Source organism: Micromys minutus, assembly GCF_963924665.1.
Source record: "Micromys minutus genome assembly, chromosome: 3".
In the NCBI taxonomy this organism is placed as follows: Eukaryota; Metazoa; Chordata; class Mammalia; order Rodentia; family Muridae; genus Micromys; species Micromys minutus.
The window spans coordinates 89,046,130-89,062,204 of NC_137972.1; the positions used below are offsets into that span (position 1 = coordinate 89,046,130).

General features: G+C 46.0%; 1 protein-coding gene across 1 annotated transcript; it reads right to left on the reverse strand.

Moving 5' to 3' along the window:
* Positions 1-7,764: 7,764 nt before the first annotated feature.
* COX7A2L (cytochrome c oxidase subunit 7A2 like) lies at positions 7,765-14,925 on the reverse strand. Its single transcript, XM_080914034.1, has 3 exons — positions 14,789-14,925; positions 9,634-9,762; positions 7,765-8,560 (listed from the first exon to the last, which is right to left on the reverse strand). Exons 1-3 carry the CDS (start codon positions 14,858-14,860, stop codon positions 8,420-8,422), a joined length of 342 nt encoding a protein of 113 aa, XP_080770160.1. The 5' UTR covers positions 14,861-14,925; the 3' UTR covers positions 7,765-8,419.
* Between the last annotated feature and the right edge of the window lie 1,150 nt (positions 14,926-16,075).

Below are 16,075 nucleotides of genomic sequence, written 5' to 3' on the forward strand. Positions count from 1 at the left end.
CCGGAGGCAACACCACCTCCTGAGCCACACTCAGGTGAGGATGGCTGACAGCAGCCAGTGGTAGAGGAGCCTACATTTCACAGTCCCTTTCTAACATCCACCTCAACCTCTGTTCCCCAGAACACAAGCCAGGTTCTCCCCACAAACTGCAGTCTGTGAGCAAACCCCCACAGAAATCTAATACTCCACACAGCAGTTCTAGGACCCCATGCAGGATGGGTTCTGTCCATGTGTTCTCAGAAGCCCACACCTGAAAACAGGCTCAGAGATGATTTTTGAGGACACTTCTTCCCTCAGTCTCGGGGATTACTTATCTAAGGCTGTGATCTGGCTCACTTCTGAGGCTCAAGCATCCGCTAGGTCAGGAAAGCAGAAGAGGAGCAAGGATAGACCAGTGAGCCTGTAGGAGGTACACAGAGGAGGAAAGGACTCCACCAGTGTCAGGCTGGGCAGCTCAGCCGACCTGCAGCAGGAAGACCTGAAGCCAGCTTCCCAGGCAGCTCAACTGTAGGAAGGGCAGCAAAAGCTGAGGACTCAAAATTACTGCCTTCCTATGTCAAGCAAAATAAGCTGGAAGGTAAATTTAAAACTATACATGTGGGTATTTATATGTGTGTACCCATAGGTTATGAAAACCAGACAGGGAATCGTGTTCAAAAGTATGATCTATGTGGTGTATGAAAGACAATAACCCCAGAGGCCCATAGGGAGTGCCACTATTAAAAAGGTATAGTCTTGTTGGGGTAGGTGTGACTTTGTTGGAGGAAATATGCCTCTAAAGGTGGGTTTGAGGTCACAGAAGGTTATTGTCTTCCTGCTGCCCGTGGATGCAGATATAGGACTCTCTGCTCCTCCTTCAGCACCGTGTCTGCCTGCATGTCACCATGCTTCCTGCCATGATGATAATGGATTAAAACAACACACAAATCTGACCCATAAAACAGCCCCAATTAAATGTTTTCCTTTATAAGAGTTGCCTTGGTCATGGTATCTCCTCACAGCAATGGGAACCCTAAGAAAATGCCATAATAAAACTCACTACTTAGTATGTTCACCTAAAAGTTTAATTTAAAAACTCACTGTCTTTTAAGAGTGCCTTTGCTTGGACACCCATGGGGTCTTAACACAGAACTAGAGTGTGGAAAATACCACTGGAAAGGTGACAGCTACATCAAAGAGTCCTTTAGCATCTGGCCTAACCATGTGACCTGGGGAAAGTAAAGAGACTGACTGCCAAACCTCTGTTAAAGAGCAGCTCGCTGGACAGCAATGAGAGAACCTCATCTGGGAGCCCAGCAACTTGGCAAGGAGCCAAAGCCTGTATCGTGGCTCTGAACCTGTAGGTAGAAATAGGACAGGAAGGCATGGGCAACCGTCCTGGATTGGTCCTGCATCCCGACTGCTGACCCCAATAGCCCAGTAAGGTGCCCTAGATTGGGATTTAGAGCTGGGTTCTGCCAGCTAGATGGCCATTTCCACACGTGTGAGATGAGAGAGAGCCTGCCCTTCAGACAGCTTAACTAGCAGCATAGGCAAGGCATGCCAAAGGGACAACCGCCTTATCTTAAATACAGCCCTTGTGAGGCCCAGCTTCAGTCGAGTTCTTGTACTGGTTGAGTATGACAGATATACTGACAGGTGACACTAGAGCTTGTCCATGAAGAAGTCAGCCCAAGGAGCCAGTGACACTTGTAGCAACATCAAAAAGCACTCAAGAGCCTAGTAGACAAAGCATAGAAATCACTCACAAAAGTGGGAAAAAAAACTTCATGAGAAAATGAATTCAAAACATTAAAGATAGTCAGTGTCACTAACTACAGTAAGGTAATTTAAATCACAAAGACATTTTACTGTATCTTAGATTGGCAAACATCAAAAAAGGTAGACGCTGTGCTCCACTGGCAAAGGGGATCAGCCACTCTCGTGACCTAGACATAAACCAGCCCCATCTCTCGGCCTGAGACCTCTCTTCCAGAAATCATGTCTCTGGTGTGTGTTCATCAGTGAGGCAGAGACGGCAGTGCAGGACTGATGCAAAAACCTAATGCCTGCATGTTTGCTTACTTTTCTGATGCTATGAGAAGATGCCATGACCAAAAGTAACTTAGGGAACGGAATGGTTTATTTTGTCTCACAGGTTGGGGTCCATTATCAAGGGGAGCTGGAGCTGGTACAGAGGCTGTGAAGGAACACTATTTACTGCCTTGCTGCTTCTGGCTTGTTTGGTCTGCTTGTACACAATCTGGACGACCTACTTATGGATGGCACCACCCACAGTGGGCGGGACCCTCTCGTGTCAATCATTAATCAAGAAAATGTTTCATAGGCCAGTCTGATGAAGGCACTTTTTTTATTTCAGTTGAGGGTCTCTCTTCCCAGAAGACTCTAATTAGTTTAAATAAATAAGTAAATAAATGAAATAAAAAAAAAATAACCAGCACACCATGAGGAGACTTAAAAAAAAACAAACCTGTGATACATTCATATAAGTGGGTACAGTCGAGACCACTCTCTAGGCTCAAAGTGAGAACTGGGAGGTACAGAAGCTCTTAAGAACTAAGCAAAGCAAACGCATTCACATGTGTGCACAGCAAACACCCAGCGGCAAAGCAGAGAAATAAGGGTTTCAGGGTAGAGACCATCCTCTGCTGGCAAGCGGGAAAAGAAACTGGGCTACAATTGAGTATCAGAATAAATAATGAACAGATGGCTCTTAAGACAATGAAAAGAAATCCCAATAAAATCTCTATATGTTCACTGTCACAGAGGATGTACATTGTCAGCACTGTAGCCGGAGCGGCAGCGAACTCTGTTTAAGCATGCCCCTGTGTGTGCACGTGAGTTCAGTGCCTGCAGAGCCCAGAAGAGGGCGTCCGATCAGCTGGACGGAAGTTATAGGTGCTTTGAGGCACCTGATTGGATGCTGGGAATCAACTTTAGTCCTCTGCATGAGCAGTAAACACGCAGAAAATAAACACTTCTTAAAAGCTGATGTTTGTATTTCATCTGTATGAATGTTTCACCTGATGTCTGTGGAAGCCAGAAGAGGGCATCAGATCCCTTGGAATTGGAATTAAGATTATTTGTGAGCTGCCATGTGGGGCTTTGTCACCCAAACACCGAAACCATAACGTTGGCTCATTCCCTGACTAGCTCATAACTAATATAACCCATTTAAACCGTTCTGTCTTCCACTCCTCAGAACTGGGGCACTCCCCCACCTCTGACTCTCTCCAGGAGTTCCGATCTCTTTCCAAGAACTCCCACCTTCTACTTCCTGACGAGTTTTTATTGATGCTCCCACACAGTGCACAAGAGATTATCCCTACAGGGGAACCAAAACCGAGTCCTCTGGAAGAGCCGATGAGCATGTTTAACACTAAGCCACCTCTCCAGCCCCAGAAAATCCATGTCTCACAATTGTTTTAATAACAATTCGGTCAAAATTCACCAGTGAGCACTAACAAACTGGTTGCTTGAGCAGCTAAGTGCAGGGTTGTATCATTTCAAATAACCCACAGTCAACCTACAATCACAAAGGGAAAACCAGTTATCTTTTCGGGGCAAAAATCTGTCCAATAACATTGAAAAATAATGTCAGCTTTGAATCACCAAAACTATAACAAAAACTGCTTAGTAAATAGGGCATTACATCATTTATGAGGGGAGACTATCAAACAAGTTCAAGTGGATGGGTGTCCCACAGACGACTTCCCTGGGCTCTTGGGTAACACACCGCCGGAAAGGACACTGAGGGCTGGTTTAGATTAGAGGGGTCTGAACAGATCTATGAAAATTACCTGTTATTACACTTTTTAACTGGGTCCTAAATGGAAAATGAAAATTCTCACCAACTAGGAGTACAAGTCTGCTCAGTGCTATCTTCCAGGCAGGACAGGGCTGTTGCTAAAAGTTCTTCGCAGAGGGAGAGAGAGCTAATATCTCCTTCCTCCTCCCAGTGAATTTATTGGGCTTCCTTACAGAGCATAGGTGAGGACCTATCCCAGGGCTTGTGAGTTGTGGGTACTCCTTTCAAAAATGGCGCATTTGGAAAGCCTTTACCGAGGAAGGATGAGTGTTTTCCCATGGTTTCATAAATGAACTTCCACTCCCCAACCTTCCTGGACCTGCATATTCCACTCTTCTCTTTGCGTATACCAGGTGTAGGGAGCAGCCGGATATTCAGGTTAATAGTCTCGTGACCCTCCCCACCCTTCCACAGAGGTAAGCAGGCAACAAGCCCAGCCAGAATACTCCTGTAAGTAGGAGCCGCTGAACACAGCAAGCTGGTGGTTGCTTGGCTCAGGAAGTAGTCTCTTGAACTCCCCAAAGTAAGACATATTAATTAATGTTCTATCATGCAGGAATAGGATGCTCATAAGGCTCCACCCCTTCTCTATGATTTATAGGCAGTCAACAGTGGCTAGAAGGGAAGGACTTGAGTCTCCTCCCTGGGGATATACTGGCAGTTTAAGGAAATGAGGGAATTCAGTCACAGACTGGTTCATGCAGGTCATTGGGGACACTGGCTGAGGACCTCATGTCATGCCCTGGAAAACGGATAAGAACCAAGATTACTAGAACTAGGCACGAGAGAGGCAGTTTGGATGCCAAGATCCTTGGACCAAAACAGTGTTGTGTTCACAGGAGTCAAGAAAGAGTTGGGCTTTTGACTGCAGGCATAGCTCAGTCAATAAAACACTTGCCTTGTAAACATAAAGCCCTGAGTTTCATGGCCAGAAAGCCAGGCACAGTGGTGTGTGCTTTAACTCTAGCCCTGGGAAGGTGGAAACAGGTGAGTTTTTGTGACTTTCTGGCCAACCGGCCTGTACTGGCTGGTTTTATGTCAATTTGACACAAGCTGGGGTTATCACAGAGAAAGGAGTCTCAGTTGAGGAAATGCCTCCATGAGATCCAGCTGTAAGGCATTTTCTCAACTAGTGATCAACGGGGGAGGGCCCCGCCCATTGTGGGTGGAGCCATCTCTGGGCTGGTAGACTTGGGTTCTATGAGAAAGCAGACTGAGCAAGTCAGGGGGAGCAAGCTTGTAAGTAACATCCCTCCATAGCCTCTGCATCAGCTCCTGCTTCCTGACCTGCTTGAGTTCCAGTTCTGACTTCCTCTGGTGATGAACAGCAATGTGGAAGTGTAAGCTGAATAAACCCTTTCCTCCCCAACTTGCTTCTTGGTCATGATGTTTGCGCAGGAACAGAAACCCTGACTAAGACACAGCCTATTCAGCAGGTGCTGGGCTGTGACAGACTGGGTTTTTTTTAAAAATTGGGTAAAACCTAAGCAAACGACAACTGGCCTCCACAGGCACACGATGTGCACACATGTGCACACGCGTACACTCATGTGCCCCCCCCAAATGAGTGGATTCAGCAATGACTTGGGCACTGGTGTAGGATTCCAGTGGCTTTGCTGAGCTCCATAGTAGGCCAAGGCCTTTACTCAGAGGTTTAGCATTCGGTTTATATTCAGATGGTTTACATTAGCCCATGTGTCGGTCCATGAAGATCGAAAACACTTAGTAGGGGGTGAGAAACAGGAATGGCAGACAAGGGGGCCTGTCTGAGTCACCTGAAAGTGTTCAGATTGGAGTAGGGATTATGGAGGAACTGAGGCTGGCATTATGAGAGGCCTGATATCACGGGTGTAGGTGCAGCATCAGGAGCAGTGGAGACCCCAGCATTTTGGAGATGTCAGTGCCTTGGACCACTACCAAGCACTGTAACAGGTATGATGTAGAGCCAGTGTGAGTCTTGGAAATAAACTGTGTGTGCTTTAAAGGGCAGAGTCAGAGAAATGGAAATATCCAGACCCTTTAGAACCCAAAGGATAATCAATGAATTCACGACACTGGACAGAATTATCTGCACTGCCATACTTTGGTTTTGCCTTGATTAAATGTTAACTGTGACAAAGGAACTCACAGTAGAAACTCTGGAATTAAATTTGTTTGTTGAGATGAAGTTTGTTGTTTTGGCTGATCTGAAATCCACTCCTGAACTCAGAGCTACACCTGTGAGATCTTGAGGATGAAAAGGAAAGGTTATTGTTTAGCAGTGTTGCTTTGTGTCAAGTTGACAATGGTCAACTGTCCTGGCTAGCTTCATGTGAACCTGATACAAGCTAGACTCATCTGGGAAGGGCTCTCAATTGAGACAATGCCTGTGAACCTGTTCTTGATTGATGATTGGTGTAGGAGGGTCCAGGCTCAAGGCAGGCATTGGCACCTCTGGGCTGGTGGCCCTGAGGTCGACAGGAAAGGCAGGTTGAACAAGACAGACATGAGGCAGCAGGCAGCACTTCTCCATACCCTTTGTTCCTGCCTCCCAGTTTCTGCTTTGAGTTCCTGTCCAGAATTCCCCAACTAAGAAACAATCCTGAGAAATCAAATGAACTACATCCCAACCAGAAACATTTTCTTTGGTAGTACTTTCAATATCTCCCTACCCGCCCCCCACCCCCCGAATCTTTTAAGTAGCCACAACTCACACTAGACTTGGAATCTGGGTTGGTTTTGGTCTGTAGTTAGTACTGAACTATAGCCAGGGTGCAGGCTGAGATAGTGTAAAGGTGGCCCTGGCTTGGGCTTTTGAAATTCCAAAGCCTACCCCAGTGACTCACTTCCTCCAACAAGGTCACACCTCTTAATCTTTCTAGTCCTTTCGAACAGTGCCACTCCCTGGTGACTAAGCAGTCAAATATTTGAGCCCATGGGGGGGGGGCACTCTTATTCAAACTGCCACACCAGGCTTCCTTCCCAGTAGTACAAAGTAGCTTACAACTATCAACATATAACTCCATATCCAGGATCTATTTTCTCCTGGTCTCCTTGGACACCAGCACATATACACATGCAGGCCAAGTACACATACGAATAAAAGCAAAACTGTTTTCTGTGTAGGGGTGTTATGTTTATGTACCATGTGCCTGCCTGGTGCCTTGTAGAGGGCCAGAAGAGGGTGTCAGATTCCCAGGAGCCAGAGCTACAGATGGTGATAAACTGTGGGTGCTGGGAATCAAATCCAGGTTCTCTGGAACAATCTCTTAATCACTGAGCCCTAATTTATTAAAAAAATATTCCATTATTGCAGGGTTTTCGTTGAGATAGGGTCTACTGCAGCTCAGGTCTCAAATTTGACCCTGTCCCACCGTCCGGCGTATGAGGACAGGTGTGAGCTAATATTTATCCTGAAGGGGGCACTGATCGCTACGGCATCAGCTTATGGACATTATACCTGCTCTCAGCACTGACAAAGGCCGGTCAGTCTAGCAAATGGGTAAGTAGTGTAGTAAGTGAACTGTGCATTCTATAGGTCCTTTCACTAAGGAACGGGGAGTCTTGACATGGAAACCAGCAACGTGCCGTTAGAATCCTCTTACCCGACTCTGAGAAACTGTCCTGTAAAGATGCAGCTGGGGCTGGAGAGATGGCTCAGTGATTGTGAGCACTGGTCTTGCAGAGGGCTCCCAGAAGGAAGGTTCACAAGCCACTGGAACTCTAGTCCCAGGGGATCTGACACCCGCTTCTGCTCTTCATGGGAGGCAGGTGTATATTCTGAAAAAATGCTCAATTGAAAAGAACTTTTAAGCTGGGCATGGAGGAACACAGCTTTCATTCCAGCACTCCCCAAGGCAAAGGTGGGCGGATCGCTGTGAATTTGAGGCCAGCCTGGTCTACATAGTGAGTTTCAGATGAGCCAATGAAACAGATAAGACACTGGCTCAAAAAAACCAAAGAACAAAACCCACCAAACTGACAATCTTTATTCATGTATTTATTCCGCAGTCAAGTAAATCATAACTTAAAGCTGCAGCATTATTAAAGGAGAATTACTGGTACAGCTGTCTCAAGTGCAACACTCACAGGTGTTCTTTCCCACGATGGAACAAACTCACATTTCCCTCAAACAACCCTCTGAAACAAACTGCCCAACAAATAGAGGCAGACCGAAAATCATTTATGTTAACATTTTTCTGCTGGGTGGAGCAATCCCTCTGGCGGCTACCTCCAGCCCTCATTTCACCCGCCTGTCCCCCGACTTCTGTCTTCCTTTCTCAATCACACCCAAAAAGGCTTCTGGGCTTCCTGCTTAAGACACCCTGAGTCCCAGAGGCCCTGAGCACAGCTGGCCACGAATGAGGAGCAACTTTCATCCAGAATCTCCAGGGAAATCAGGAGCAGGAGCACAGCTCAGCTATGGCTCAGTGTCATTTCCTTAAACAATAGTTTTAACTGTCAAACAAGTTCTGACATCTGACAGGCCATCTGTAGCCATAAACAAACCAAAACAGTGTATCTTTTCCTTTGTTTGCAAAATGTTAAGTGGACTATCCAAGTGGGAAAAAATGAAACATGAGAATTCAAAGGATTTGTGCCACAAGGTGAACCAGTCCTCCACAGCCAAACTCATTTGTTTTTGGGCTGTGAGGCCATGTAGAGGGCAATCAGGCAGTAGATGGTCCCTCCCACCGTCAGAGCCATGGTGGTCCGGTAAAGCATTTGGTCAGGAAGGCCTCGTTTCAGGTGGATGGGCACACCATCGGCCTTCTGCAAAGCAAGAAGGGACAATGAGTTAGCTAGCAAGAACAGATTTTACTACAGACTGAAGAAGAAAATTCTGTCCGTCAGGAAAACTACTCCACAAACACAATATGGTGGGGGACTGGGACGCGTCAGTGTGGCAGAGTGGAGGTATACTACTGTATCAGTGCAGCTCAAGACTAAGTCTGCAGTCACTCTCTACTAAGTCCATGTCTCTAAGGCCTTTACCACAGTCTCACTCTGCAGAGCCCTGGAAACTTCTAAAAGACAGACTCTCTGTAGGACCCTCAACTCACTTTGTGCAGACTCCAAAGGCCTCTTAAATCATGCTCATTAGATTTAAAGACTCACACTGAACAACATGGACGTGGTCTCTGGGCAGCCGGACCTGAGCCTGGACGGTCTCGTGGGGGAGGTAACCCTGTAAGGACACTCCCAGCACTCAGTCAGCTCGCTAGGTTCTTGACTATCTCTAAATAGATGAATCATATTCAAGTGTCAGTTCTGGCTTCTCTCTGCTGATGACCTAAGAGAGCTTCCCAACTCCCACCAATAGTTTAGTGAACTGTAGCACCAAGCAAGCCAAACACAGAAGAGAACCGGCTGCCAAAACTCACTGCTCAGCGCTGGCAAGACAGCTCAGTGGTTCCGAGTCACTGTCACTTTCAGGTCAGTCCTACAACTGCAGCTCCAGGGGAGCCAACACCCTGATCTCGGCACTCACTCTCACACTCACACAGACTTTTTGAAGTCACTGCATGTGTGGCAATCATTAATGGGCACTGGCTGATTCAGTGCCATTACACATGCTCCTGTGTTCTCTCAGTGATTACGAAGAGCCACACTGCATGAGCGGTCTGGAACCTGTGCTGTGTGAGTGGCAGTAAGGTCTTAACCACGCCCCTGTTAGTGGCATATCTACAAAGTTCCATTATTAGTCAATGGACCAAACAGAAGACTATATTTATAGAAAAGGAGGCTGGGAAGAAAACAACAGTAAAATACACTCAGTTTTAGAAGCTCCCACCCCAACACACACATATATAACTTGACAGGTTTTTGTTTTGGCCTTCACTCACCTGGAAGAATTTCTGCAACTCTGGAACTTTGTTCTTCCCAGCATAATCATATGCTGTCACATTGGAGGTCAGTTTGGTCGGTGTGGCAAATATGATAGGCGGTGCTTCTGTGGAAACCGGCTTCAACCCCTGCGGGACAGCAAAGGCCAACAGAAGCCATTAGTACATCTGGGCAGCTGTGCTATTTCCGGAGGCAGCACTAACCATATAAGGGCCGGAACAGGGTCTCAGTTACACTATGGGCCTTTGGGTGTTGCAACCCTCTGACAAAATACCCTTAGCAGCTTTCCAAAGCAAACTGTCAAGAACTCTACCAGTGAGATGGGAAAGACAAAAATGCCCCATGTAAGCTTCCAAAAGTACTGTGTCTACAAGGACCCTGATGTCTCCCCTTCTCATCTGTCTGAACTGATGTACTAAGGCAGTACAAAGTAAGTCAGTAAAGTGCTTGTGCTTATAAGGAGGCCTGAGATCAGCTTGTAATCTCGACACTGGGAGGCAGAGTGGAAATAGGCAGATCCCTGGGACTCACCTAGTCTAATTGGAGAGCACCAGGGCAATGAGAAACTGTCTGGGTGAAGGTGCACACCTTTAATCCAAGCACTCAGGAGGCAGGCAGGAAGATTTCTGAGGTTGAGGCTAGCCTGCTCTACAGGGCAAGTTTCAGGAGATCCAAGACTGCACCGAGAAACCCTTCTTGAAAACCCACAGAGACCACACATTCCACGATCCCATTACCAGCAGTGCGGCACAAAGGTAGACTACTGGTAGCACAGGACTGTAAGAGGGTGCTGGATGAGGACAGCTTCCTCTCTCAAGTTATAAAAGTGTTCCAAAATTAACTGTAGGGCTGGAAAGAAGGCTCAGCCATTAAAGAGCAAGGGCAGAGAAGGTTTGCAACCACCTGAAACTCTAGCTTCTGGGGACCCGATAGCTCTCGATTCTATAGGCACCCAAACACAGGTGTACATAACCACACAGACATAAAGCTAAAAAACAATAAAAATAAACCTTTTTTATGTTTGGAGAGCGGCCTGGAATTCCCCATTTTGAGGATTATTTATTTATTATATATAAGTACACTCTAGCTGTCTTCAGAGAGGGCATCTGATCTCATTACAGATGGTTGTGTGCTACCATATGGTTGCTGGGAATTGAACTCAGGACCTCTGGAAGAGCAGCCAGTGCTCTTAACTGCTGAGGCATCTCTCCTGCCCCTAAAAATATTTTTAACAGGGGCTAGAGTGAAGCTGTTAAGAATATTTGTTCTTGCTGAGGACTCATGTGATAACTCACAACCATCCTAAACTCCAGTTCCAGAGGATTCAATGCCTCCTTCTGACTTCTGTGGACACTGGACATGTATGAATATAACCATGCAGGTAAAACTCTTGTAAATAACACATAAAGCAAAACAAATGAAATAAAATAGTTTTTAAATGTTAACCCATCAATCTGCTCACCTCTGATTTATGACTAAAAACCAGATCAAATCATTTCTAACTGAAGCTGGACACCCTCAGCACGTCTCTGCCATCTCACACACCAAATGCTCCGTCTGTATGGAGAACGGCCACTCTCCCAGTCCCACGTCATCTTGAACATTCCTTCTGCACACTCAGAATGCCGATCATCAATAAGATGGCACATCTACCCACCTTTCTACATCCGATATCCCATTCACTTCCTAGGCCCTTCATGACTCACCCCCACAGCCAAACTTACTCAGTGTCTCCTCCATTCCTCTTTCCCCTCAGTCCCCACAGCTAGACCATCATTCTAGTGTCTTTAGAATTGCTGGGTCATAGGTAAAACTGTATTTCCCTTTTTAACAAACTGCCAACTGGACACAAGCCACAACTATTGGGGGAGTGGGACTCTCAATTAAGAAAACGGCCCCACCAGATTGGCCTGTGGGTGGTACCGTTCCTGGGTTGGTATCCTCGGTGCTATGAGAAGGCTGTCTTGATTTGCTATTTCCTATTGACTGTCAAGTACCTTTTCATGTTTCTCCACTTGTGGCACACATCACAAAAAAGATGAATGCTTTTTAATCAGCGACTATCAAGTATTCTTCAAATAATTACTTGCCATCAAGTTGATTTACAAATCTCTGCTATTATCGCAGAAGTAGCATTTCCACATTTGGTTATTTAATGCATGCTACTCACTTTATGTACTACTGAATGTTATAAACATTTTACAGTGCACTGTGTCCAAGAAAGGAAGACAAAATACTACAAATTATGAGATCAGAGCACGGAGTAAAGGAGTGAACTTGTCTCGGCAAATGCTAAAGCAGGCAGAGGAGTGATACTCAAGACACAGAAGGGAAATCTGGTTCAACCTCTAGAGTCTGACACTGAGCAGTTTATTTTTGACATCCTCAATAAACACAGTACAACTATGGGCAAAAGTTTCTTCTTGACAATCATCACAGCAAAGCTTGAGGCATAAACCCACTCTCAACAGTAAGTAGTAAGTAGTGTTCCCTACGGCCTTCAGTTCCTACTCTGAGTTCAGTGATCAGGGAGAGACAAACTAAACCCTTTCCTCCCCAAGTTGCTTTTTTTGTCAACAGTCTTTAGCAATGAACACCCTAGCTAAGATACTAGCAAATGAAGACACCCAAACTAAGACACTCCTTTGCAAAGTGCAAGCCTTTAGTGAGAAAGAGTGCTTAGAATAAGGGTCTAGGGAGGGCCAGACTCTTGTGCGAAACAATGCTCACAAGTCTGGAATAGACATAATATTCTGTGGGGTTTGGGGTGAAGCAGAAGATCACGTCACTCAACAGATCCAGTCCCAGCTTTTGGACAGAAATGGGTGTAAATGCCTTAACCTTCTTGGTTCTCCTAGTACTAGCTGTGGGCACAAGCCTACAGGGACTGTGAACGCCACCCTCAATCTACACTTTACCTGCTTCTCCCGACACAGCCTGAGCCAAGTTTAAATGAGCAGATGTAGCTCAGTGCAGTGGTAAAGCACTTGTCTAGCATGTGTGAAGTCTTAGGTTCAATCCCTACAACCATAAAAATAAATGCTTTTGAGTAACTTAGAAATTCTAATACTAGAGCAAAATCTAATTCAAGGGAAGCCAAACAAACACCACATCCTGAAAGTCCTGTCTATACCGAGGGCCTCTCTAGGGCCCTGCTCTGAGTATCAACTTTATTTCATTGTCCTTAGTCAAAGTCTCACTTTCTCCTTCTAAACAACAAAGCTTAGACTTTAACTTTACTTCAACTCTACTAAAAACATACCTATAGGACTAGAGAAATGGTGCAGAGTTAAGAGCACTGGCTGCTCTTTGGGATCGAAGTATAATACCCTGCACCCACATAGTGCTTCACAGCTGTCTGTATTCCAGTTCCAGGAGATTTGAAATCTCCTGACTTCTGAACCTCAAAAGTGTATTTTCTGCGGGGCTTACAGGGGTTCAAAAACAGGAAAAAGTATAACTGATAAAAGTCAGGAAGGCAAACAGGCCTTCCCACAGGTGGTATAATGATCTGCATACTAGTACAGGAATACGCTCCATGGCATACACGTGCCAAACCTTGCCTAACGTAACATACCATCTCTATGCACTGAAAATGCTGTACAGAAAAATCGATGAAAACAGCCATTTCCCTACATCTTCTCTCAAGACATCGGACATGACAGCAATCCTTACAACTCATTACACAGGGTTTTACTGATACCACATTAGCTCCCCGACTAACCCTGGACTGTTCTTAGTGAATTTTCCACATTTCCATAATGGAACAATGGTCTCCCTCTCTCTTTTTTTCTTTATGTACTTCCAGAACGATCTCTCCATCAGCAAAGAGCATACTACCAGCCATGTCTGTTAAACACCATATTCATAAAAACTCAGCAGGGGCTGGAGAGATGGCTCAGTTAGAGCACTGACTGCTCTTCCAGAGGTCCTGAGTTCAATTCCCAGCAACCACATGGTGGCTCACAACCATTTATAATGGAATCTGATGCCCTCTGCTGGCTTGTCCAAAGACAGCAACAGTGTACATAAAATGAATTAAAACATAAACAAACAAAACATAACTCAGCAGCTACCTAGACACAACATATCACCAAAAACTGAACACCTAAAAACTCTCAAGGCTTTTCCTACTCACCCTTCCATAAAAATCAAACTGCCCTTCTTGACCTCCTCTATCCTGAAAGCACATTTAATCTTGGATTGAAATCATACTTAAACAATCTCTCTAAAGATGTAGTGTCCTATACGGCTAGAAAGGAAGCAATAATAAGTCTCTTTTACAGCCCATACGGGGTCACTTACTATTCTAGTCAGGGTTTTTCAGCTTCGTGTTCCACCAGGCTTCTCACAGCACTCTGAGCAATGATTCAGCTTCAGGAGAATTTAAAATTATATATATATAATCTCCCAGCACCAACCATCTGCCAAAAAAAGCTGCTCACTTGACACATCGCATTTAACCCAAATTAATGCTGCCCTGAATCAGAAAGGCTCACAACAAAAAGTAACAGTCAAGGTCATTAGATTAAGGCGGCTAAATTCAGTACTAACCCAGTACAAATGAAACTCTAAAATACCGAATTTTCACAACACTGGGGCTGGAGACGGAAACGCCACTGGTAGCAACTAACTGGAACCTGGATAATGTCAGATCGCCCCGTGGTCAGGGTCACTGTCTGCTACTTTAGCAGAAGCATAAACCTCGTGAGGTGTCACTTCCCATGCCTTCCCAGCATGGGTCCCAGTCTTCTGTTTGGTGAAGCTGCTTTCTGGGATGCAACAGGGGTAGTAGTAACATGGGGAAGTCACAACGGCCACCTCAACCAGGGAAGAGCGGAAACCCAAACTCCGTTTAAGTCACCTTCTGCGCACCAGTCTACGGGGAAACCCATCTTAAACGGGCAACCACCCCAGGGGTCACCTTGACTCCCACAAGGTATCAGATCTAAACTCTGTGCCGTGCAATCCTTGCCTAGGGTGTACTTCACACAGAAAAGCCTCGGGACTGCTCCAAGCCTGTGTGGTAGGATAACCAGGAGACATGAGCAAGCCGAACCGATCAGCCGACATAAGCCCCTTCCGGCTCGGACCTCGCGACTGCCTGCCTCGGGCCGCCGTTCTCCCGCCCAAGGCGACGCGGCACAACCGTACCTGCGGAGTATAGGCTTCCGAAGCCCAAGCTCTGGCCAAATTCTGCGTGAAACTGCTAAACTTGTAATACATATTGGCTGAGCCAGGCTTCGCACCGCCAATGCCTGTGCGACCTCCCTAGAAAAGGACCCGGCTTCTCTTTTGGCCCGCCCAAAGCCCGGCGCAAGGACCCTGATCCAAGATGCGGACTGTCTAGAGAGCGCCTGACTTAAAGCGTATGTTCTTAAGCAACTGTCAGGGAAACAAACCGCGCCTTCTCAAGACCTAGAAACAAAAGAAGGGTCTAAGAGACATGTAAAGAGGCTATGTTGAGACTTCCCGAAAACTCAGGCTTCTTTGTGCTACTCATTTGGATGTGGGCAGTGCCAAGACGCCCTGACAGATGCGCAAGCGTCCTTTGGACGAAGAGGGCGGCTGAGATCTCTACGGTCGACCTGAGAGAGTTCTGGGAGGGGCCTGGAAAGGGGGCGGGGCCAGGCACGTGGGTGGGGTCTCATCTGGTTCAGGTCCCGCCCCATTTGAGGGTTATTGGTATCTGTTGAGGGGTCTTAAGTACCAAGGGTTGTTAAGAATGACACCTTAATTAAGATAAAAACAGCTTTTTGGAGCCCGTAGTGAGTGCATTGCCTGGAAAAGTGACAGGAAAGGAGATAGCTGGTGCTAAACTTTTTTTTTAAAGATTTATTTATTTTATCTATATGAGTACACTTGTAGCTGTCTTCAGACACACCAGAAGAGGGCATCAGATCTTATCACAGATGATTGTGAGGCACCATGTGGTTTCTGAGAACTGAACTCAGGATCTCGGGAAGAGCAGTCAGTGCTCTTAACCACTGAGCCATCTCTCCAGCCTGAAGCTAAGCTTGACATAGTATTTTCTCTAAATGTATTGGATCCCCACGACCCTAGAATAGGTACTATGACCACCTCTATTTTACAGCACAGAATAAAGAGGCCCAGAAAAATGAAGCAATTTGCTGAGGCCAGCAATCAGTGGCAGAGTTAGTCACCAGGCTCAAGAGTACAGATAAATAGATAGAAATCTATTCTAAGAAGAAAAGAATCAAGGCTGAGCTTAGAGCAAGGATGTGAACTGGCATCCTGCCTTTATATTCAGTACATCTAATACCCTGGACAGCAAAGATTCCAGCAGCCTCTAGTGATAAGTAATCCAAAGTTACTGTCCAGTCTTAGTTATTCTGTTGCTGCAACCAAACACCTTGACCAAAAAGCACACTGGGGAGGAAAGGGTTTATACAGCTTACACTTCCACATTGCTGTTCATCA

Coding starts and splice junctions, on each gene's coding strand:
- COX7A2L (XM_080914034.1), bottom strand. CDS start 14,860: ATGTATTACAAGTTTAGCAGTTTCACGCAGAATTTGGCCAGAGCTTGG. Junction 9,763..14,788: donor CGGAAGCCTATACTCCGCAG/GTACGGTTGTGC, acceptor GCTGTCCCGCAG/GGGTTGAAGCCGGTTTCCAC. Junction 8,561..9,633: donor AGTTGCAGAAATTCTTCCAG/GTGAGTGAAGGC, acceptor CTTGCTTTGCAG/AAGGCCGATGGTGTGCCCAT.